At 45.6% G+C, this 26,434-nt stretch overlaps 2 protein-coding genes across 4 annotated transcripts in view; both read right to left on the bottom strand.

Annotated features, from left to right (window-relative positions):
* LOC112071032 (zinc finger homeobox protein 3-like) overlaps nt 1-26,434 on the bottom strand; it is a 63,076-nt gene that overhangs the window by 17,648 nt on the left and 18,994 nt on the right. For 2 of the 3 annotated variants that reach the window (XM_070439216.1, XM_070439217.1), the window contains exon 2: nt 11,430-11,537. The gene's annotated coding sequence lies outside the window, so the exon portion shown is untranslated. Of the gene's footprint in view, nt 1-11,429; nt 11,538-15,792; nt 15,981-26,434 lie in introns of those variants that run through there. The other variant, XM_024138482.2, reaches the window with a different exon arrangement.
* LOC112071031 (zinc finger homeobox protein 3-like) overlaps nt 3,429-26,434 on the bottom strand; it is a 181,444-nt gene continuing 158,438 nt past the window's right edge. The window contains 2 exon segments of the mRNA XM_070439215.1: nt 3,429-3,532; nt 11,430-11,537. Coding sequence (XP_070295316.1) covers nt 3,429-3,532; nt 11,430-11,537 — 212 coding nt within the window.

Here is a 26,434-nt window from a genome sequence, read left to right as displayed (position 1 = left end):
CTCTTCTCTCCCCCCATGTTGGGATCGTTGAGGACATCAGACAGCGCCACAGACGGCTAATCAAAACATTAGTTTGCCACATTGGGCAGCTTTAGGTTTCTCTCTACCTCAGATTTTCCATTTGAAGTGGCGCTGGAGATGAGGGATTCGCCAAACTTGAGACGAGGCAAACATCTCCTCGCACTCCAGCATTAAGGTAAAGAGATCAGTCCTCAGTCAACTTCAAATGTGTACTGCTTTCTTTAATTAGTTTCTCCCAGGTACTCTTTACAGCTGCTTTATATCAGGTACCCAGCTCTGACTAACAGAGAGTGTGTATTCATTCACACCTCTTTTTCTATGGTTCCATTTACACAGCTATGATAGAAATAACACCAATCTATAAATAGTTGCATAACATTAGCACAGATTGTTATTGTCTCAATGGGTAGAATGGTCACCATTGAGACAGTACATCCAATTAGCTAGCAAAGAGGGCTACTATAAGTGAGTGAATCTACTGCCAGACATTCATCAAGAGATGTAAACCTCATCAATTCCCAACTGTATTTTCAATTTCACCAATTCCACAATTATCAAAAACAGACTGTCATGCTAGGCGCAATGCCATATCTACTGCTGAGGTGGCTGTGGACTGGTTGAGAAGGGAGCAAGAAATTGGATTTTCGCTTTCAAAGCACTCATGACCAATGACCACATAGCTTGCCTCCTCATCAAAATACATCCCCACCTTCTCACCCAAAGAGGGTGAGGTCCTTGGATTCCTGTGCCAGAATGAAAAGGAATGGTGTCAGAGGAAGGAGAGGTAAGGTCCTTGGATTCCTCTGCCAGGAATGAAATAGGAACGGTGTCAAGGAAAGAGAGGTGAGGTCCTTGGATTCCTCTGCCAGGAATGAAATAGGAACGGTGTCAGAGGAAGGAGAGTGAGGTCCTTGGATTCCTCTGCCAGGAATGAAATAGGAACGGGTTCTCAAAGGAAGGAGAGGTGCAATTTGGCTTGGCAGTTAGAGCTTTAGAAGTTGTGGACCCAATATCCTCTGAAATCCTGCTGGAAACACTGACCTATAGCTTGACCCCGCTTGGGTAAATCCTCCTGCTCTTTGTGCCTACACAGCAAGTGAGTGCCAGTGCAACTCTCGACTTAATTGGAATTTCTGTAACCAGCTAAGCCTCCTCCAGTGGTTTGTGGGTCGGGCCAAGTGGACTGTGACAAWGAGAGAGTGGATAGAGAGACTCATTCACACCCCAGCCCCTCACAACCCAACTGTGGGTTCCCCCTTCACAAACCAACACAGGCACCAGGCTTCACAACCACAACARGCCATTCAGCTCTTAGAAAGAGCAGGAATTTTGAGGAGAAACAAAACTTTTTTCCCAAAACTCCCTTGGGGGGTTCAATAGGGAATTAGCCTACTGATTAGTATCCATATGCACCACAGGATGTACAAGACAGCCATGCTTTGGTACACACAGTGGGCTGAAATGTAAAGAGCGGCTAATTGTCAGGTACCTGCCCATCTCAGGCAGGAATACCCCCTCTCTACTGTCACTGCAGGCTCCAGTGTGCTCTGCTCTACTAGCCGGCTGAACGTATCACACAGCTAATCCTTTTAATGCAACCTGCAGCAGCATTAACAATGCAGCCAGCCTCTCCTCGCCTCCCGCTCCCTGTCTCTCTCTGTCTCCACTGAGCCAGGCCCCACAACAAGAAGCTTCTGCTCAGCTAACCAGAGAGGAGAGCACTCCCTGTTAGAAAGCCAAAAGAGAGGGAGGGAGAGAAAGAGAGGGATGGAGAGAAAGAGAGGGAGGGAGAGAAAGAGAGGGAGGGGGGTAGACAGAGAGAGAGAGAAATAAAGCCAAACAAAATGGGAGCGGCAAACAGAAAAGAATCACAGCTGAGTAAAAATACTCAGCTAAGCCGGCGCTCGTAAAGGAGCTAAATCCACACGGAGCCGGTGTGGGGGAGCCAGAGCACCACAGTGCCCCGCCGCCAGCGGAAAGAATTCACTGTGAAACATAAGGAGGTGTCTTGCCGGCCCTTAACAAGGCCATAAAGAGTTAAATTTGGCCTGATTTGTACAGTCCTGGAAGGGCAAATTGAGAACAGGGGGCATTGGGAAAGGGGGCGAGGGGGGGTCAGGTTAAGCAGGGCTGACCACGCTCCTGCTCCAGACATTAAAATGTCAGCTCCAATCAGGCCGTGGGCAGCTGAGCTGATTACCCAGTGGGGGCCCTGCCTTGGCTTTTCTCAGAGCAGCCTGCTAGATCTCCCAGAGACACTGGGATCGGCCAGGGAGGCCCTATTTGGTCCAGTCAGACACAATCCCATTAAACACATCAACCAATAAACAAAGGAAATGTTAAACAAAGGCACCTCCCCATTCCCTGACATTAACCTCTCAGTCATGAACTGTCCTCACCACTTCCTCCTCCACTTCACTACACTTCACTGCCTCTTCACTCACTGCCCCCTGTCCTCACTCCTCCTCTCTCCTCTCTATGTCTCTTTCCTGGCCCACTCACTCTCTGGTGGTAGTCCCCCCCTCGTGTTAAAAGACTATGAGGTAAGCCCTCCTACCAGATCAGGTCCTTGCTGCCTTGCTAAGCAGTTATCAGACTCTAACTGCTCAGTATCAGGGTGGAAATCCTCACACATAAAGACCATAAATGATCATATGTGTCCAGGCCTTCAGTACAGGGCAAACAGCTGGAGAAGTGGAAGCAGCTGAAGCCTGCTCTGCTCTGACAGAGGCAGCGTTACTGGACAACAGTCTTCAATGAGGCTGATATGATCAATCAGGCCAGAGTAATGGACAACATAATGCATGGGCTATGGAGTCCCGAGGCCAACACACTTAATACCTATATTGAACAATACACAAGAAGCCCTCAAACAACAACCACCAGCTGCCTGGGTCTACCAGTGTATAATGTATGTGGGTGTACATGTACAGTGTGTTTGAGTGTTGTGTCTGGTGTGCTGTGCGTGTGTGTTGGTGTGTGTGTGTGTGTGTGGTGTGGTGTGTGTGTGTGTGTGTGTGTGGGTTGGTGTGTGTGTGTGTGTGTGTGTGTGAGAGTGTGGTGATGCGTGCATGCGTGGCGTGTGTGTGTGTGAGAGAGAGAGTCAGAGAGCGGGGTGGGAAGGCTTGTTCAGGGTACAGCCTTACCTCGTCACGGCCTGTTAGGAGTTCATAAATCTGATCAATTGCTCTCTCCTAAGAATCCAAAATCCCACTCCTAACACCAGCCCTGTGACTAAAGTCCAGCTACCGTACCCTGTTTTCGTTGTCAAGTGAAGAGGAAAAAAAGAGAGACCAACACAGAGCGAGCCTGGGAACATACCGGAACGAAAAGGAGGCTGATAGAAACAGAGAGTGAGGGGATTTTAGTGGCGTGTGAGGTCTGAGCGTGGCATGGTTGGGCTGGTATCAGAACATGGCCGAGCATCGGGGCCGACCAGATCCATTAACAGGGGCTAGAAGCAGAACATTGGCTCCTGATGGAAGGGCCTCTGCCTCCTCCAGGACCCACACTGTAATTCATGTGCACTGGGCTCAGCACACAGCCACATTCTGGCTATGAAAGGCAAAATAAAGACATTGGGTTCAGTTGGAGGGAAAGCGTACAGTAACGTGAACTCTATTGCTCTCTAAAGTCTCACTTCTTTTGGCCTGCCCTTGGGAGGCAATTTGAAGTTAAATATGCCGCATAAAATGGCAATCAAGGATATCAAGTTCCTTAATATTCAAATCTCGCTGTCTCTCCTTGTCAAATTAGCATCGGAGGACATTCTGAGCTGTGCTTTCATATATGGAGTCCCTGTGTGACCTTGTCCTGGAACTGTCTGTGTAGCTCACTTGTGATAAGGTGTGAATCAGTTTGTCATCAGAGGGGCTGGGCTCATCTTTATGGCTTCATCCATACATGTGGATCACTGTGGGGCCTCCCCAGTGACCTCTCTGACTGAGAGGACCCTGTGTGTGACCCTGACCTCTCCTCTCCGCWCATTACACACCCGCCTCACATCCAGCCCAAACCAACTCTGACAGATACACAGAGTGGACTTTCATCTGAGAGCACAAAAGGTATAGCAGGAGGGAAAGAACCCTTAAGAGTCAATTAGGTGATTATTAATTCATGGGCCTTTTCCGTAAACCAGGGGCTTTTGTGCTGTCGAGTCCCGTAAGTGAATTGGACTTTGGCACCTTGTCTCACCTCCCTGGGCTGGGCTGCATTACTCAGGCTGCAGCGAGGGGGCTGTCAGCACACAGCCTGGTCTCTGTAGCAATCACAGCCTTGTTGTGCTTTCAAGGGGGGGAAAAGATGGCAGCTGGAGTGAGTGACCGACACAAGCCAGGCTGAATTAACACAACAGGTCTTCTGCCATTGAAATATTATAGGAATGCAATCACAGCTGCCATTGTGTCATTGATCTGCCTCTACGTCCTTGGGAAGGGATATTCCACGAGTTGGAGCTAACAGGATGGAGAGGAGAGGAAAGGAGAGGAGGGGAAGAAGAAAGGGGGAGAGAATGATTTCCTGTGGCGGGTGTCTGGGTCTGGGATGGTAGGCCTGGTGGTGCCCTCTTCTCTCACCACTGGCTGAAGAAGCCTGACCTTCAGTATGGACACTGTCCCTCAGGAGGCCAGGGAAAAGGATGCATGTGGTCACTAGCTCCTCAGTCTCCTCCCCTCCTACCGACTGGCCCTATCCTGTCTGCAGACCCAGCCCTGCCTCGGAACCCAGAAGCCTCCGGTCGTAAAAACATAAGCCACAGTTTKGGCTSCYATGGAGCCAGGCCARATGGCCCTACWGCCTGATACCCACCACTCTGCCCTGGGCCCAGGCCCAGCCGCTTCCTACCCACAACCACCCCTCTCACAATCCCTTCCCACAATGGCCTGATCATTCAGGGARAGACTCACAGCCATCTACTGTACTGGAACTCCCTCCATTCAGTCTCCTCCTCACCCCCTCCCCACTAACCCTCCACACACTCCACACTTCACAGGGCCAAATTACTGAAGCTCTCTCTCCCCATGTCCCTCTGCTCTTCACTCGCCTCTAGTCCCTCAGCAATTMAACCATTAATATGGAGAAGCAGGTTCAACTCCCCAGTGCTACAAGTCATTCACTTTTAATGCATATGCTAACAATAACTGAATATMATCTCTCTTTTCCCCTCCCCTTTCTMCCGTCTTTTTTAATCTACAGGCCATGTTAGAGCCCTGAGCGACAAAGGGCTATATTCCACTTCACCTCATATTTCTCAGGTAATTACTCTGRATCAATTAATTTCAAATAAAGAAAATTACAACCAAAGCCTCACGCCAAAGCGACTCTATATCGAGGCTCATCATTCCTCAGTATCCTTGGTGGATAACCCTGACTTTTATTAAATGAAAAACCAGCTCCACACTGCATGGGAAAAGAAGAGAGTGGTTTATATAGGCCTACAGGCATGACTGCAACAAAGACACATTTAAAATGAAGAAATTAAAAGGAGATAGTAATTAGTGTCCGCGTTATTAATCTTCAGGCCACTGAGCAGSCGGCTGACATGGCGTTCACCTTTAAAGGACACTCCTCCCCGCCCACCCGGCTGGCACAGCAGCAGTAGCAGCAGCAACATGGCTGGCCCATAACACTACAGCAATAAAACTCAAACACTGATCTTTCAGGGAGTTGGCTCACAAACAAGGACAATTTATGGTCTATAATCTTCAAAGACAAAAGGAATTATAATTTGAGGGATGACAAGCACTCAAAGGACATGATATGAATATGTTAAAAAAAAATCTGCTCTCCTCTGACTTCATGGGATAACAGTTGCACATTATTAGAACTCAAGGGAGACCATTGGTATAATACATTCCTTAGGCTGAACTGTTAAAAAATATGAAAATATGAGATATAAAAAATAATGAGCACTGTCCATTGCTAACCTTACCCTAGTGGCCAGCACAGTATTTCTGACAACTCATGAGACTATTACTAAAACTAGAGGTGAAAACTACCACATCCCCATATGTGTACGTTCCAGTGTGAGCCACACACCACTCCCAAGACTAGAGAGCACAGACCATTATTATATGTTCAGCCTGCAGTATCACTCCTCTGCATCCAGGGGCTGCTAATGTTCACTGCACTGACAGAGACGCATCCATCGTCTAATTTCCCTTCACTCACACACACAGACACACACAAATCTACACATACAAACAAACCCACACATGCATACACACATACATAAACAAGCATGCAAGCACACACACTCACAACCATACACACACTCACAGCACCGGGCTCCTCCACACTCATCAAATCACAGAGATTCATAGGTAAAAGTAAATATTTAAGGGAAAAGAGATGGGACCAATTTGGTTGGGTGCTCTGCCGGTGTCAGAATGCGGATGACCCCGCGCTGTAATATCATTTTCCCCTCCCTTGCTCCAGCTCCCATAATTTGAAAGTCAGGAAGGGGGTATGAGAGGAATTATTCATAAACCTCAATTGGAAAAGATTGCAACCCCCCTTCCCTCCCCACACACACACACTGCACCCTTCCCTCCCATTTCTCCATATAGACCACCTCAATACAAACCCTTCCCATACATTTATGTTAAGCATGTCAAATCATATTGTGGCCATTCCTCCTAGCCCTTAAGTGTATTAACAATCCCTCTTTCCTCTTTCTGCCCCCTCCCCTGTCCTCTCCCCTCCTCCTCTACCTTTCTSCTACCTCCATCCCTGTGTATTCACCCCCTGCATTAATACTGTCCTTCTCTAATCTAGGTACAGCTCCCCTTGCCTTCCGGAGCCGAACCCCTCCATTTCGCTAATGCTGCCTCAGCTAGGTGAACAAGGCGTGAGTAGAAGGGGAGCAAGGCTCGAGGCTGGCCATTTATAAATATTTCATTGGCCGCATTAGAAACGACCCCTGGATAGCTTATTGGGGAAGTTGGCTAAATCGCAGCTTCTGCCAACATCCACTTTATTGTTTAAATAAGTAATGAATTCAACGTACAAACTAAACTTGTGGTTGTATGTCATCCCTCTCTCATGGAAAATAATTACAAAGTCTGGTGTGTGTGTTCACCTGTGTGAGCGGCATATTGTAGAAATATTTCAGCAGGAGAAGACATGCAGAATACACATGCATTTCTAAATGGCTTTAATGAATTTTGAAGCGCTGTGGCACTAAAAAGGGAAAATAAGATTGACAGTAGCTTTAAAAAGGAAGACTCCTTTCTTCTGCCTCCGCTAATGCCGCCTGCCTGATAGTGACTGTCATTTGTAAAGGGACCAACGTCTCCACACCAAGTTCCAATGGTTGCATGACAAGGATGAGACGAAACACTTCAATAGTTCTAATGACGGACCTTAGGAGAGCGGCACACCATCAGACAGCGGGAGACAGAGCACTTTTCAGACAGTCCTTTAAATAACAGGTTAGCTCAGTCCCTCACAGTCTAGTCCAACAAACAGCATCAGTGTGTTGTCTGCCTTCTCAGACATCCTGAGACAATCATCAGCCACAACAAGCATGCCTCTGTTTACCAAATGCATTCTGTGTTCCTCTGCGCTCTTGTTCATACAGGGTTATAGAGGGTCTCTGTATAGACGCTGTGTCCATCAATCATACAAACATAGAGTAGAAAAAGCGACCTTCCATTAAACTAGCGCTCCCGTCTCCTTTCTCAGCTGACAACACACCCGTCCCCCCATCCCTTCATCCCTCCATCCCTCCACCTTATCCACCCACCCACCTTTTCACTGACATCAAACAGAAACCCAGACCTGGTTTCCTAATGCACACGCTATTTTTAACTAAGCGGTTCTAATAAGCTGCTGGGAAGCTGTACATTTTTCATATGCAAGCCCATCTTTCCTTTGTGAAAACACAGAAACACACTTATTTGGTGATTAGTGACTGACAGAGGGGAGGAAAGGAATTGAATATGCTTGTATCAAATGGCATGCCTTTCAAAAAYCAGGAATGCTAATGCGAGGACTCTTCCTGAGCACCACAGGTATGAGTGAATTATTAATCGCTTGGCTCATTTTAATGCTTTTTAAAGTGCTATATTTTGATGTGTTAAAATGTACTTTTAGCCATTTTTCAGGCAGGCATGCATATCATTATTTCTCCCATCAAAGAGGAGCGTCACCCTTTCAAAGAGCACAAACAACTCATTTAAAACAAAAGTTAGAATATCAAAGACCTTTTTACAACGATGGGGCTTCAAGTGGTGTGATTAACTTTTTTGTAGAACTTTCTTTAAAAAAATGTAGGTATGCAAAAGGTCTGGATTGTTTTCCAGCTTTTAACCTCACCAATGTAAATGAAGACATCAGAACTCTAACCATCCCCCAGATCCAGGGATGGAGCTGGTCTAGTTAAAATGCCATCTCTCACTCTGCCTGCTAGTCTGTGATGTTGGCTTTCATTACCACAACTCTGTCTATTGGATGGGAGGAGATTACAAGAAATCCCCCTACTCGCTTCCATCCTTGTCTGACAACATGAAACAAATAGCTAGATCAAAACTAATTACTGATAATACTTATTCCCTTTTCTACTTCATAACAGTAAAAACTCAAAGTATAAAAAGGACCTTCCATTAACCCAGTGCTGACAAGCAGGATTCAACCCTGAACATTGTCCAGAGAACCATGCTGGTGCTCCCTGGTGAAATATGTGCGCCAACAGTGTTTGGATGGATATTTACACAGTATCTGTCTCAAAAAGGTGTGTCAACGCTCCCCACACCCCACCAAGAACCAATGGGAAAGCACCTCAGGCCTCAACGCTCTATGGGCTCTCTTTTATTAACAAACCTAACACAATGGTAAACCTAAGCACAGGCGGTAGCGCTATAGGTTCAGGGGTGTATCAGAACTATTTTTGCTATTTTCACTATCACAATTATAGGCTTACTTGCTGGCGTTGGTGCGAAAGGGCTGGGTTTTGATGAATAAACATTCAGAACCAATCAGGCCAATCAGAACGTGCTCCCTGGTGAAATATGTGGTTGCTTCAAGTTTTGTATTTACAGCCTTTTATGTATTGCCTTGGAATCAACTCCAATTCCAATGCTAGTCCATTATAGTTTATTAAATGGCTTACAGAAATGAAATAACAAAATGTAGACCTAACTTTGCTAAATACGTTAACTTGAACCCATTTGCAGTCCACATTGTTTTAAGTAATTGCATGTCTTCAATAGCATTCACACTGATATAGGAGCTTGGCCTACTGTACATTACATTATGGCTGAGCAGGGACATGCCAAACATTGTCTAATAAGCAAGATTAATTCATTATTGATAAGGCCTAAAAGAGAACAAAAATTCTAATAAATGCTAATAACATAAACAAACACAACTTGTTTTAAATAGGCTATGCCACACTTACAGGCACCATCATTTCTCCCCGCGGGCATATAATATTAAAACAACACAGAAAATGGAGGGTTTTATGCACATCCAAAACAGGACCTGCATGGCTATAAAAAATGTGGGCCTGCCTACAATGCATAGATAAAAAGTGAATGTGGTCACTCTGTTTTACTCCTCTCAAACTTTATATTTCAGTAAAAGTTGGTGGATTAAGATTTATTTCTCAGGAGACAAACCCTTTATCTGCAGTCTTGACTACTTCGCAATTGCATAGGGCAGGACAAAAAAAAGAAAGAAAAAACGGAATGTTTTTATGTTTCTAAAGGCCCCAAAGCACATGAGGCTACTCTTTGTTCCATGTGCTTATGGGCAGTGTGCATCACGGCTGGATTGGCTGTGTTTCCACTGTCAAAGTTCATGCCATAAGCAACTGCGTTACCATCTTTTGGTTGGTCTTAAATATCCCTACCGGCGCTGAAATTACAACTTTGGATCATGTTTTTAAGGACACGCCTCAAATATTTCCACCCTGCCCATCTGAGCCCAAGCGAACTGATATAAGAAAGGTAAATTGCCGAACTTGGTGTTAGGGCTGAAAAACAAAAAACAACGGCAGTCGAAAATAGAGCCCTATATAGTTTACTGCTATTAAATCAAATCAAATCAAATTTATTAGTCACATACACATGGTTAGCAGATGTTAATGCGAGTGTAGCGAAATGCTTGTGCTTCTAGTTCCGACAATGCAGTAATAACCAACAAGTAATCTAACCTAACAATTCCACAACACTACTTATACACCACACAAGTGTAAAGGGATAAAGAATATGTACATAAAGATATATGAATGAGTGGTGGTACAGAACGCGCATAGGCAGATGCGAAATTAGTTGGTTATAGAGTACGGTATATACATATGAGATGAGTACTGTAGGGTATGTAAACATAAAGTGGCATAGTTTAAAGTGGCTAGTGGTACATGTATTACATAATGGTACACATATTACTAATGACTATTACTGTAACTATTACTAGATTGTTACCTAACTATTATTACTATAACTTCTAACTAATTCTACCAAGGAAGTTTAGAATATTCCTGGTCTAGGAGTGCTGTGATTGGATATCCAGGCCAGACCCCCAACAGGGCTTGACACAAACCCTAGCTATGCCATGACGTGAACATATGGCCAGGTAGGCCAAGCAGTGGGGGGCAGTCACAAACACTTCCTGTCTGTGAACCTCATCCTCACACTCATACACCCACACACGTTCAGCCTGGACCTGCTGACCTCAACTAGCAGCAGAAATCAGCTAAACCATTTCTAATGCACGCTGATGTAAACCAATCACATTAAAAGTTGATAGGATTCACCCTAAAACCTACAACAACAAACAATCATGGACTCTCACCAAAACACAGGCCTTTAATCTGCAGGTAAAAGTAGGCCTCAGGTTAGAATAGGCCCGAACACTAATGTCTCGCCTCAGCTCAAGCCCCACCTCTCCATGGAACTCAACACCTGCACCTGGCATCAGAAAGCCCATGGAGAGAAATATCCCTATCTGATAACATTTAACACAGGTGTGTGTTTCTGTCACACACAATCAGTGCAGTGCAGGCGGGCAGGCAGGCCCGTCATATGGGCACACACACGTGGCTGAGCTTGAATTATGCGCCCAGGCCCCTCTCCATAAAATCCACTGACAACTGACAAAACATGAGTCACCTGACCAGATTAGCTCAATTGACAATTTGGCCTAATTCATCAGATAGGATTTGATGAGAGGAGACCTATCTCCCTCCTACAGTAAGAAACAGAAAGGCCTCCTTTAAAAAAAAAAACACTACAAACTGATTTGTGGATTTGTAACAGAGCAATATTAAAGGGACTCTGACATTTGTGTAGAATCTCTATAATTATTTGATACAAAAGGCCTTCTGTTGAGAACAAATCAGGTGCAATAGCACATGATCCCTGAGGGCAGTGTTGCCTAAATGTGTGTAGTGTAAATATAGGCCTTACCTGTCCCTTTGGTGAGCTCCTTCTCCCCCCCACRRTCTCTGTCTTTGGTTTGGTCCTCCTGCTCTGTGGTGGTCTCACTGGCAGCCTCCACATCCTCGCTCAGCTCTCCTGAAGGGGGAGGAGAGGATGGGATATGTAAATCAACACGCCATCAGAATTGGTGGAAGCACTTAAAGGGACAGCAGCGTTTTTTTTCTATAGGGGTTTACAACAATTACATTCGCTGACACAGTTAAAAGGTTACCAGACAAAGAGGGAGGGATCTGCTTTCTGTCCTGTGCTGCTTGATCACCATGAGTGCATTTTGCCATTTATTTTCATTAAAACAATAAAATTAGAGAAATAATTTTCGTTCATCAAAACAGAGATAGAGGAAATGTATTATATTTTCTCATCTATTTTCTCTGCTGTATCCACACTACTATGAACACATTTAGAAAATAATTACAGTTCATTCGAAAATATAATAATAATAATAATAACCATCATCATTTTTTATACAAGTCCCAAAGTTATAATTCTTAATTRATTCAAGACCATGACACAAATATCTTTATGGCTTCCTCTCTTTAATGTGGACATAAAACTGCAGAAAACCGCACACATGTGGTAGAGACATACACACGTTTTCCAAAGCGGTTTGAAGTATGCAGACAGGAAAAATAATTGTGTGAGGAGTGTGTTTCTAGAGAAAGACCTCTCTCTCGCTTACTCTCTCTTTCTCTCTCTCTCTCCCTCTTTCTCTCCTTCTCTTTCTCTCTCGCTTTCTCTCTCTCCACATGCATTACTGTCCCCAGCTGCAGTCTTCTAGGCTACTTACCAATACAGGGCTCATTTCACCTCTACTTCCTCGCTATTGCAAAATAAAAAATCATAAATATTTAAAACTTTCAGACCGGCAATTCATTTGATTTTTCTGCCAAGTCAAATACAGAAATCCCCTGTAATGACCTTAAAAGCCCCAGCTCAATATATCAGCCCATTTAAAAGCATTGAACTCCAAACAATATCCGATAATGCCATCTGTAAGTAACGCAGAGAGGGAAATATGGCAAAAAACTGATAATAAAAAGGGCATCAATCTTCTTTATTTCTCTCCAGTGCCCCCCGAGCAGCCCCTCGGCCTGTTAAGTTTGTTTAAAAGTAGTGCGACTAGCACGCAACAGCATTGATTTGACAACAGTAAACTGGGCCGCAGTCAATAAGGCCTATCAGTTACTACACAAGTCAGCTAATTCTCAGCAAATGTACTTAAYTGTTSTTTTGAAAATGCTTCCACTCTCAGGTCTCTACTCTACAGTCTATTGATATATTGACAATGCTACAACAACAGCCACTGAAATATCCTGTTCACATATTCAGCCCTGCAGTCAACACACATCTGATCTGAGCTCACCACTAGACAAGCCACTACGTACACGACTTTTATGGCCTCATATGATCTACTACAGCACTTACACCCCTATACTGTAGTTAGCAACTATGTAACCTGGACCGAAACACAGACCCAAAGCCCCATCAAACTTCACTAGCACAAATAGCCTCTAAAAATGGTTTCTGGGTAGAACATTTTGAATCAAATCAAAGATGTACATTTCACTACCAGCACGGTATGGTATTATCTCTATTCATTCATGACTGGCAATCCGTGAAGTACTTCAAACATTTCAATCTCCTTCAGTTCTCATGGTAAATAGATATTTCCTGTGCTTCCATATTCACATGTAAATCAAAGAGAAATGAAAGCTATACGACGAGAGACACATGATAGCGTGTGTAAAGTGATTACACATTTAGATCAGGCTGAAATTGCGATGATAATGTGCTATTGGAGTTCTGCTATCCTAATCACTGATGCACCAAGACAAACACACTCACTAAAGACAGCAATAATATATAGCTCAATAATAGAATAGAAATGTGTGATTTTCTCACTAACTTAACAAAAGGTTGGATTTAGAGGCCTGAGAAGTTCTTCTTACTGTAAACTGAAGATACCATACAAGCATGCATGACCTGCGCGTCACACCAACACACTGCACAAGCTGACCAACTGACTGCCCAACACTCCACTAGCCTTGCACACCCCAACACACACCACACACATTCAAAGAGGAGTGTCTTGTATTTCTAATGCTCTTTCAGTCTCTCAAACCCCTATCTCACACACACATACACACACATACATATACGCTCCTCACATTTAGGAAGGAAAGAAGAGTACCTTGGTTAAAAGGGCCGCGGTGTCTCTCTGGCGGTGTGGGACTGAGTTACGTGCTAGATTCCTGACCTGTCTAAGGGAGGAATAACTATAATTATTCCAGTTATGATAATAACTACAGCATTGAGGAGATTGTCATTGACAAAGCTTTAACTCAATAGAAAACACCTTTGTGTCATGAGGCAAGAGCAATATCCAGGCGTTCCTGACTGTTTCCCAAAGTAAGAAGCCCCTCTCCTCACAACAGAATGATTGGTGTATAGATTATGTTGTTAGACATTATTGCTAGCAGCAGATGGGGATCCTGTGTATAAATGAAGGTATTTAACAGGGATAACTGGCTCCCAGTAAAAAGCACATTTAAGTGATCCCCAGATCCCACTTGCATAAATAAATTTTTTCATTATTTTATTATTGACCATGTTTCTGTTACGTTTCCAAGGCAACCTGCAAGTTCCGTCCAGTGTAGCCCATCCTGTGCTGGCGAAGCGGTCCTAAACCGTTGCCCGGTAAACCAGAGGAGAGCCGCAGCCTAGCTCCAAAATCCCATCTAACTCCAGCCTGCACAAATCCACACAACTCCCGGAGAATTAGAATACCATACAGCCGCACAAGTGCTCAGATTACAAAATAATCCCCAGGTAAATTGTACACCTTTAAAAGGGTCTGCATGTCATTCTGAGCTGTCCTACTCGTACAGTGTGTCTAATTCCACACCTCCACACTTTAACGTGCTTTTTCAGAAACATTGCAGTGATCCACAGTCCAGATTTTAACTCTATTCAACGTAACTGAATACAACAGCTGTCACCTCAGCATTCTCCAGATGGATCTCTTGTGGGACATAGCAGAGAGAGCTCCCCCCAGCCTCTGCTGCCTGCCTGCCCCCTCTCGCTCACACTTCTTCATTTTGGTTTTTAATCAAGATGTATGACACTTCCACCACACACCGCACAGTAACCCCCCGTGATGAATGTAGAAATGCAGACATTTAAATCCACGAGCGGCAGTACATCTTTAAGTGGCAAATGACTGTGTCTATTCCTCATCTCATCTCCAACGGTATTACACAATGATTAAAGCCGGATCCAGCCACAATTAATGAAAGGTCACAAGTGGCCTAAGAGTAGGATGCAAATGGAAAAGCCAGTAAAACGGACTCATAGATTAGGACTGGAAATAGACGGGGAGAATCACTCAGAGCTATGGCAATAGGCTATTTCTAACCTCAATCGTTCAAATGTAAAGGACAATAGCCTGGAGGTTGTCGTCTATTGAATTGTCTTCATTAACCCTCCTCATACAGCGATATTAAACTGTTCCGTTAATCTAATCAGGCAAGCTGAATAAGCTTCCGCTGCAGACACACAGATTACACCCATAAAAATATCAGCCCTCCACTGCATGTCAACGGAGACAGTCCACAGTCTCTCCATCCTACCAGCTCTCTGTCTGCAGAAGGCATCACAGACACAGCAGCCAGGTGAAATGGTGTGACATGGAGATGAAAAAGACAAACTGAAGCATCTATTTCCCCCTGGCACAAACACATGCTCCCACATACATTTGTGCGCGCACACGCACAACCACAAGCGGCTGCTGCTCTCCTTCCCTCGCTCTCCCTCTGCCTGCCTGTAAGTGCAGGGGCTTAAGCAGACCCATAGGTGTCACCCTATACAAGCCGGGAGAAAGCGAGGTACTCACACACATTAATGGGGGGTGGGTGGACGAGGAGAGAGAGAGAGCAACAGAGACACAGGGAAGGAAAAAGGAGAAAAAAATATGTGGAGATGTACAAAGCAGATGCTCTGCAGGAAGCGGCCGGTGAAGATGAGACGGGGAAGACAGTGCGATAACCTTCAGATGAGGCCGAACAGCCTTCCTTCCCCCAGAAGAACAGTGATTACACTAATACTAATCCCACTGACAGGCACAAACGGACTAATAAATAATGGATGGTAACCACTGCACTTTCCAGTACTCCTTCTGAGTCTGAAATAATGATATATATATATATATATATATATATATATATATATATAGACAGTGTACATAGAAATCAGCCAGTCAAACTCCTCCTCTGTTGCAGCTGAACACATGCTAAACTAACAGCCATTCTATTAACACATAATCCAAACCTACCTGCTGCAAATGGCTCCAGTGCTCCTCACACACAAGTGAATCCCTGCTCATTTTTTGCATGTCTGTCTGTCTCCCTTTCATGCTTAGCGGCAGACTCCTCTGCCTGCCCCTGTCTATCCCGTTCTCCTCTCCCCAGTCTTAGAGTACCAGGAGCGGGGGTTGAGCTGTCCTCTCCCTTCTCCCCAGTCTTTAGAGTACCAGGAGCGGGGGTTGAGCTGTGCTCCCTCTCCCCAGTCTTAGAGTACCAGGAGCGGGGGTTGAGCTGTGCTAGTCACTGGTGCTCCTCTGTGGTGTGGAGCTGGCTGTGTGTCGGAGCTCTCATTACTCTCATTATGATTATTGAGGCTGTTGTTATCATTTTAACCAGGTGTCACAGCGCTTCAACTGGAAATCAGGGGTGCACTTCCCCCACTTTATCCAGCTCTGGACAGCTTCCTTTTCTTTAACGCCGCGCTGTCGGATAAAAAGCAATCTTATTTCACACCTCACAGACTATCTTTCTCCTCTACCTCTTTCTTTTAAAACCCCCCCTGCTCCCCATCAACCCTTGCACCCCATCCCCATATCAAAGCTGGCCTGACTCCGGACTGGGGGGTGTCAAATGAAAGTGACAGGAGGGTACCATGGGACAATGGGACACAGGCCCCATGCTGGGGGCTTTCATGCATTGTRCGCTCCTCATATCAGCACCTCTCTGCCCCATATGCAAGCCCCCCTCCTCACTCCCTTAAACCACAACACAAGGAAAAACACTTCCACCCCTCCCAAAAAGTATCCTTGCCCCGGCCCAGACCCCTCCTCATGCCCTCCCTGATGAGCTAGCTGTCAGAAAACCACGACTGAGTAAAACACGGCCCACTCCCTAACCAGAGAGGTGAGAGGTTAGAGAGGTATGGGCCATCACTTAGTAATAATAGTCAACCACAACATATGATAGAACCACAGTACCACACAGCAACTACACCGCCATTCAAACAGMCCAACAAACTGCTGATATCAACATAAGATATAAACAAAAAAATATATGAAAGTGATATACAAAATATAAGTGATGAATGCAGAATTTGCTATTAAAAAAATATTCAAATGCGTATTTAATAATATTTCACACTTAGTGGATGTCGACAGGAAACCTCCAAAGTAATTGTAAATACAAGCATAAGATACAAACGGAAATTAAGCAAGTCAAACATGTGGTGAGGATTGGGTGATTCCCCTGCTACCATAAACACAGTGTCTGACTCATGCGCTCTGAGACCTGCGCGTCACACCAACACACTGCACAAGCTGACCAGTGACTGCCCGCAACACTCCACAGTCTAACCAAATGACTACGCCGACGCCGCAAACACACTAGTCTTAGCAATATCCCAACCACAGCTTTTACACCACCAACACACTCAAACACTACAAGCTGACCAGCTGACTGCCCAACACTCCACTAGTTCTTACACACCCCAACACCACTAGTCTTACACACCCCACACACTGAACACAAGCTGACCAGTTGCTGCCCAACACTCCACTAGTCCTTACACACCACAACACACCCCGCAGCCACATTCAAAGAGAGGAGTATCTGTATCATCGTGAGATTGCTTTCAGTCTCCGTCAAACCCCTCATCTCACACACACACACCACACAACACACACACACACACACACACACACACACAACACACACAACACACAACACACCACCCACACACACAAACACACACACACAACACACACACACACCACACACACACACACACCACACATATATACGCTCCTCACATTTAGGAAGGAAAGAAGAGTACCTTGGTTTAAAGGGCTGCGGTGTCTCTCTGGCGGTGTGGGACTGAGTTACGTGCTAGATTCCTGACCTGTCTAAGGAAGGACATGACACTCTCTCCCCACTGGCCCTGCCGTGACCTCACCATCTAAATGTGAATGAATACTTTGTGTCTCCATGGGGCTGGGGGCAGGAGGGGGAGGTGCAGGAGGAGCAGGAGGGGTGGGGGTCCGGGGTTAGGGCAGCTAATAGCCCCAAAAATTTAAACAGCAAGTTAATCACAAACAGCAGGGATAGCTCACACTGCCTTAGAACAATACCAGTAGGCCCCCATCCCCTCTCTCTCACTCTCTCGCTCCCTCTCTCTCTCTTCCAGCACCTCCTAACCCCCCTGCCATGCCCGGCCAACCCCCCTAAGCCTTCCAAGCAACACTTAATTTGATCCCCCTAGCCTTTCAAAGTCACTGGCCATTTCAGTGGACATTCAGCCCTTATTCAGGTCACCGAGGGTCACGCAGACAAAATAATTTTATCTGTCCGCAACGGCAGCAGCGTCTAATAGGGGGAAATCTAATTTACACATGCCACCGGAATATCCTGTGATTCTAAATAGACATCACTTTGTTTCAATACCTGATGTGACACCGCATCGCAAACATGACATGTCTATTGCAATGGATGCTCTACATCTCCCATAAGTAGGGAGCTGTAAACAGGACATCAATCGTGATGAAATAGCTCCTCTACCTTCAAAATAGAGCTCACATAAAACCACATATGACTATCTAATTGGGCAGTATACTACACACAGCATATGCCAATTTAAAAAATAGCATGTAATATTTTCCCTAAAGTAATTATCTCATAGGAATTAGTACTAATTAGTAGAATTATTGCTTGTGTTATTGATATTTAGACACATTATATATACATCTGTGGAGAGTMMTGTTCTATMTCTCTTCTCTTTTGTGTTTTSGTGGAGGAGAGGAGGAGAGGAGCGGGGGATGTAGGTTAATGTGCCTGCACAGGGACTGAGCATTCAGGGATCACTCTCTCCAGCTAACCTCTACACACACCAGTATATATCAGAGAATACACACACGCAAACAGCTCTGACGCCATGTACCGTGTCCTGTATGACGGTAGTCTTGCCTATACCACACATTATGGACAAAGGAGGATGCAGACTGCTTTTTCCCTGGCAGGCAATGAGGCTAAAAGCCTGGGCAGGAGGCAAAGACATCGCGGACACACTTCTAGCTCTCACGTCTCTCATGTGGGGGAGATCTGCTGCACAAAGACAGCATAGACACTCTCTCTCCCTCTACCCCACCCCACCCACCCACACACACACACACACACACACACACACACACACACACACACACACACACACACACCACACACACACACACACACACACACACACCACACACACACACACACACACAACACACACACACACACAACACACACACACAGTTAATTCCACCCTTCTTGTCTTTCTTTTAAAATCAACCCTTTTCTTAATGCATCGCCCTTTTCCGTCATCTCACACCACAATAGCTTTCACCTTTCTAGACTATTGAAGGGGGTAGCTAAGCAGGATCCAGAGGGGGGGGTAGGAAAAATGCATCACCGCTGTCATGAAGGCAATCACATCAACTCTGAAGTATTCACCAGTGGGTCGGAATGCGATGGTACAGTTGTGACAGGCGAGTAGCCCCCCTCATCCTCCCCCTCCCTCTCCCCACTCCCCATCAGGGAGGAAGCATGGGGCACTCTGAATATGTATAACCCGGAAAAATTTATTGATTTTTCATTTGGCAAAAAAGGGACATAAAAATCACATAACCCGAAACTGTCACAGCTCTTTTGTTCATAGCCATCTCTCCCGATGTCTGGCTTTTGCCACAACTCCCTTTAATTACCAGGTAAGCAGCCGACACACCACACACAGCACACAACACGACACACAGACACAGCCAACAACACAGCCACACAACACAAGGCCACACAACCGCACACACAAACAGACCACACACCCACACAACACAGAACACACACACAGCCACACACACACAGCACACAACCAGACACACAACACCCAACAACAGCCACAACACACAGCCACAAAACAGACACACACACACCAACCAGCCACACACACAGCCAACACCCACAGCACAACAGACACAACAACACAGCCACACACACACACACACAGCCACACAACACAGCCACTGTGCTTAACAAGACAGCACCTATCTTACAATCACACATGTATTAAATATGATCAACACCAAGCTGCTTTTGTTTAATATCTGACAAATAAAGCAGACTGAATGTGAATATACACACTGCAATGTAATATATACACAAATTATATCTGCTGTAGAAATTGAATGCTAACAATATCCTTGAAGAAGCCTTTGGAAAACATATTATTTAATATACTGTGTGTGAGTATTTTTATATTTAAGTTGATGCTACTTTACATTCACATTCCGTAGCCTAGTTTACTAAGGGGCTTCATTTCAATGTGGAATTATTGAAACAGGCTTCTTCAGTCCCACCGCACAGCAAGCTGGCAGGTATGTGTGCATACACGCGTCTGTGTGTCCATTACCAGGTACTTATCTGTTTACGCCTCTTTTTAGAACTACCGACCCACCAGTACAGCGGGCCGTCTGAAAAAGATCTCTGCCTGTCAGTTTATCGAATGCTCCATTTGCATATCTTTGTAGTGCATCCATCTGCCTGTGGATCGCTCTGTGGAGGCATCAGCTGAGAAGATCAATGTGGCCATGGTTGGATGTATGTAGCACCCACCTCCATGTGTTAGGAGTCCAGCTCACAGCACACAGCTCCCACATGGCTCAGTCTACACCAGTGCTCCCGGGCCTGCCACGTACATAAACATACACAAACACACTACCCACAAGCCCTCTCTCTCCAGACTGGGCCGCTCCTGCCCTCCCTCCTGCCTGCCTCTCTGGCTCGGAGCACGCGGTCAGCACCGGGCTTGACGGGCTGCTTGTTTATAAAAGCGTACGCCTAGCTAGATAAAACAGAATTGACTAGGCTTCTGAATACCAATATGGCTAATCAATTTGATTAAAAATATAAGATATGGGGGCTATCATTGATGTGTTTTCTTTCTAATACTWTCTGTCTGCTATGCCTGCTAAATCAAATGTGTTGGAGGGATATCTTACTGGGGAGAGGATGAAGAGGGGGTTCAGCACTGAACTGAACTGGACAAGTGTTTCAGTTGGGTCAATGTGACAGGGTGTCAGCCAGGCACTGCCAGGCCAGCCCACATTGTGACAGCAGTGTGTACTGTATGTGTGACTCACGGAGCACAGTGACAGGTCCACCTAAATGTACCATCCCTCAGGATAACACGTACACTAAAGCTCAGTCCAAACAGTAGCACTGTGGCCAAGTACTGAGGATATGATGCATTACTGTAGAGGAGAATATAGTGGATACACTGGGTACCTTCCTTTCCATTACTGGGTCTGTGTCATCAGGATTCAACCCCAGTTGGCTGCTAATAGCAATCCGCTAAAGGAATTCAATGAATACATTGTGGAGGCACTTTAAAACATRCACAAGACTGCCACCACTTATTGAGAAAAAAATTCCGCTCCTTCCTCCCTCTATCAGGTCGGTTTCTAATACAAATCAWACARGGGAGCTTACTTTCTCCATTTGTCTTTCTTTCTGGTCCTCTTTGCATATCCCATCCATTACTTTCACATGAAATATGAAAAGGCAATATCCTCTCTGTGTTTCTACTGAAGCGTAATGRGATTGTGTTGTCATTTATAGGAAATAATCGCAAACCTCMCTTTCATTTTCCAGTTCAAATAACCATGAAAYATTAGCCTGCAATGTCAGGGGGGACAACAAAGGGACGCACACAGACTATCGCTTCGCCACCGCGCTTGACATTTCTCCTTAATAGGAAAACGGGCGGTTGTTTCTAGCTTTCTTTTTTTAACCTCTCCTTTTCGTAATTAAAAAGTTCTGCACTTTGATCGGAATAACTCTCTCCTTGTTCGTTACTTGTTGTGAAGGGGAGGTAGGTTGGGTTTGTATGACGGGGTGCGGGTGAAGTGGGGGGTGGATTGGGGGCGGATCGTACTCTGGTCCCCCTCTGCCCCTCATCAGCACCTCCACCCCTCTCTGCTAATTGTTGTCCGTCCGTCCATCAGGAGGAGAGATGTCGCCAGACAGCCACGGTGGGGCCTTYGTCTCCGTGGCTACGTGGCTGCAGCCAGGATAAATTATTTAGCAGCTATCAGACTCCCTGGCAGCAGAGCAGAGCCAGTCCCAAAAACACACACAGACTCAGGATGTCATGTGTCACAAGGCCTTCTCCACCCATCAGCATTTAGCCCTACAAGTGATAACAATCCACCAGATCTCTAACTGCACAAACACTCACACAATTATCCCCTATCAGCAGTTAGTGYATCKTTTCTAWWTAGAGAAATCTTTATTTCCAGTGTGAGAAWCTATTGGTAATTGGATTGCTTTCTGTATTACTGCCATTCGAGAGCAGCTTAATAGGCACACTGTTTTTTCCACAGTAATTATGCACAACATAATCAACCCATCTCGGTTTAACAGTGCAATTATTACAGATAGGTCTTATCAACTCCGCTTATCTTGTGTTCACAGCACCTGAAAAAAAGAATACAAAATGATATGCAACATATTGTCGCTCGTGGATTGTAAATAGGTACTGTCAAAACAAAACTGCTGTCAGTTAAGTGAAATATGTCACTGAGAGCCACACGTCACGATCATCTACCATATCTTCCAATGAGCCATGCACTTCTTCATCTCTGAAATCATCTGCCAAAACAAATAAATAACTTCATGAAAAGCAATTTAACAATCCTAAACCCAAATCTCAAAAACAAATTTACCCCCAGAATCTCAAGGTTAAGTGATTATTCTTACTCCTGCAGACGGAACCACTGGTGGTCTGAAACACAGAGGGGTACAGGGTACAGTAGAGGACTGAACACAGGTGGACACGTTTTACTGAGTAAACAGGCATGTCTCTGCACAGCCCTAGGGACCTGGGCAGTACTCCGTGTGTACAGTGCACTACTAACTGCACAGTGTAAACAGAGAGTGTTTGAGACTACAGCTGTCTCTTTGGAAACTGGGGTCGTCACTCCACTCTGGTTGGTAGTTTTGCTACCCCCTCGTGATTTCCTTCKCTCAACAGAATGTTTGCTKATTTACATATTTCTAAAGCAGGATTTCATCTGGCATTATAGTTTGTGATGCATATAATGAGATTTCCCCTGAAAAAGCTCATGAAAAAGACTCATCTCATGCAATTAGCTGCTGCTTGCTTTCTTCASTTCTTGTCATGTATTAATTCATTATCACATCATTCTTACACTATTTATTTATTTTATTATGCACACACCTTAAAACCTTAATTACAAAAGGAACTAGGAGCCAGAGGAAGGGATGCAATGCACCAACTCATCTATCAGTCAATCTATTTATCTGTTTAATCTSAACAGTATATCCATCCAATCTCTTATCAGCCTGTAGTAATCTGAAGCTAATCAGTTTACCAATTTGCTGTATGGGCGCAAGCTCATCTGACGAAGAAGGGACTCAAAAATGCCCTGAAAAGATAATCTTGTCAAAGTAGGTAGAATTTGGCCTCCACAATTCCCTTGCCCACCCATCCGAACCCTCTCTGTCTCTTTTCATCCTCCATCTCGGTGCATTTCCTCTGGAAGTCCTCATATTGTAAACTGACTGCAGTTCCACAGCCGGTTCAGCTGCATTCAGCTACACCAGCTTGGGTCACATGTGTCAAGTGAACACACTTAATTTATTTTCAATTTTACCCTTGCTCACCGTTTGGCTTTTAACAGCAGCCAGACTGCAATGGAGACTTCATTCTTAGCTGAGACCCCCAAACCCTACACATTTACAGGAGTTTAATGTTGTAATTTACTCCGGCTAAGTTACTGTCACAGCCTGCTGTCACCTAAGACAACTACTTCCTGTAGTCCAAAACCAGCGTTTCCCAGACGGTCTGTGTTCATGCTAAGTGGAATTGTGTCATTGTGTATTCAGGACCCCTATGATTCCTCATGCACATGTGTCATAACAGAGTGAAAAGGGGCTGAGATCTGGTGGTGGTGCAGAGCTGGGTTGCTGACTGAGGCGATGCTCTCCTGAGGAGGGGAATTGAAGTGATTACAGTCACACACAGCTACTCAGTGAGTTATCTTTGGCTCCTCGGCTCGGCGAGGGGAGAGGAGAGGAAGGAGCAGAGCAGTGAGTGATCACACCGACARGGCCAGAACATGGAACAGCTGCTTTACAATAACCAAAAGCAAAAATACCTCTGACCCTGTTCATGTAGTATTTACTCCTCCACGTTACAGCCCCTCACCTCCTGACTCTGTCATGTCCATCACTGAGCCCAGGACAGCATTCTCTCAGTACAGACCAGAACAATGACTCTCTATCACTGGGGTGAGCTACAGGTTTAATACTGTAGTTAGAAACATACACTACACAACCACAGTTAAGAAGTGCACTACTACGGGAAAGGAGACATTATTAAAGAGCCATTCCCAACGCCCTTGGATACTYAAATGGAGGCCAATTAAATGGCTTGGCGGCATCCATTTTGTGCCGAGTGAACAGGTATGAGCAGCGGAGGGGAGGGGATGGAGGGGGAGGAGGAGGAGGAGGGGACAGCGGAGTAGRACAGACAGTGCTGTGCGCTCGGCCCATCAGCGGGCTCTGCTAAATAGGCTTATTAATTTATGCAGTGTGGAGAACATTATGAGGGATGCACTGCCACATAATTMAATATTACTTTCTAACTTTCAGAGGAAACTGTTAGCCTAATGGTCTCAGGATCACATCAGCAGCATTTGTGAAATGAAAGGTTAGCCAGCGTGTTCCCTCCTCCTCGCTCCTCCYTTTAGTGCTGACTGTGCACACATGCATGGAAATGAGAGGGTGGGCCAGAGCCTTCGTTAGTCCCTGGTCTCTCCCAGGCATGGCCAGGGATTAACAACCCCCTGCCCTGGCCCTCTGAGGCCACGGCCTGCACCGCTAAATTGGTCCTGTGGTACACCGCTCGCCTCCGCTAGGCTAGGTGCCCCCACATCTAGCCTATTTCCCTGTGCCTTGGTATGCATATAGCTGTAGCTGTTAGCGCTGTTGTTGTTTGTTGTTGTTATTGTCCCCGCTGCAGAACACCCTTCTCTTTAATTAGCGAGAGGGCTCATTGAGGAGAAATGGGCAGGTAAGGCATAAATTATTCATCCCAGAGGCACCGTTTGGGCGATAGCTGATGAGGAGACCAGTGAAGGAACTCTTAACTAGCAGAGGCTTCTCTCCTGAGGCCCACTGAATAAACTACTGAAAAATCTTCTGAACCGTGTGTCAGTTATCAAGAGAAATTAAACACTAATCACTAAGACGAAGCTACACACCGCCCACAATAAATAAGGACCTCTGTGGATTTGGGGTGCTTTCCCTCTTTTCCATTCCAAAATAGTGTGGCCTTCAGTTCAAATCTAGGCCCTGGCTTCATAAGGTCTGGGCCTCCCTCCTACTCCCTCCCTCCCTCTATCCATCCAGTCCAAGCCTCTCCTCTCATGGCTCCAGCCAGGACCAGCAGCCTTCTGAGAAGGCTGTGATAAGAATTCATTTCTCCCAATTATGTGCTCTTGTCTACTGCCTCAGTTCATCAGTTCAGTGCAGCCAAGTCAATGAAAAGGCCTGNAACCCCCTGCCCTGGCCCTCTGAGGCCACGGCCTGCACCGCTAAATTGGTCCTGTGGTACACCGCTCGCCTCCGCTAGGCTAGGTGCCCCCACATTCCTTGTGGCTTGGTATGCATATAGCTTTAGCTGTTAGCGCTGTTGTTGTTTGTTGTTGTTATTGTCCCTGCTGCAGAACACCCTTCTCTTTAATTAGCAAAAGGGCTCGTTGAGGAGAGTCGGGCAGGTAGGGCATAAATTATTCATCCCAGAGGCACCATTTGGGTGATAGCTGATGAGGACACCAGTGAAGGAACTCTTAACTAGCAGAGGCTTCTCTCCTGAGGCCCGTTGAATAAACTACTGAAAAATATTCTGAACCGTGTGTCAGTTATCAAGAGAAATGAAACACTAATCACTAAGCCGAAGCAACACACCGCCCACAATAAATAAGGACCTCTGTGGATTTGGGGTGCTTTCCCTCTTTTCCATTCCAAAATATTGTGGCCTTCAGTTCAAATCTAGGCCCTGGCTTCATAAGGCCTGGGCCTCCCTCCTACGCCGTCCCTTCCCTCCATCCATCCAGCCCAAGCCTCTCCTCATATGGCTCCAGCCAGGACCAGCAGCCTCCTGAGAAGGCTGTGATAAGAATTCATTTCTTCCAATTATGTGCTCTTGTCTACTGCCTCAGTTCATCAGTTCAGTGCAGCCAAGTCAATGAAAAGGCCTGTAATGAAGCTATCAGATGCAGGCTGGTTCCCTGTGCCAGGTGCTCTGTTCTCTGCTCCCAGACCCCAACTCCCAGTGCAGGGGGCGGAGGGGGCAGAGGGGGGGCATATGGAGACAGGCTGCACACTGGCATTAATTCATGGCCCTGTCTTCATAGACTGAAGGATAAGCAGCTCTCATATGTGCTTCAACCTCAGGTCTCCTGTCTCCTGTGGGTTTAGAGAGTCGGCCAGTTCCACAGACTTCCATTATTGTGGCTGAACTGGCCACTAAACCGGCCAATCGAGTTTGAGCAGGAGGGTGTGTTGCTGTCACCTGTGGAGGTGGGTTGATGGAACGGTAGCTGGAAAGGCTGTGCCAAG

This window comes from Salvelinus sp. IW2-2015, unplaced genomic scaffold (assembly GCF_002910315.2).
Source record: "Salvelinus sp. IW2-2015 unplaced genomic scaffold, ASM291031v2 Un_scaffold1498, whole genome shotgun sequence".
Classification (NCBI taxonomy): domain Eukaryota; kingdom Metazoa; phylum Chordata; class Actinopteri; order Salmoniformes; family Salmonidae; genus Salvelinus; species Salvelinus sp. IW2-2015.
Note: the sequence above shows the minus strand (reverse complement) of the source record. Positions and strands in the feature narration are given on the sequence as shown.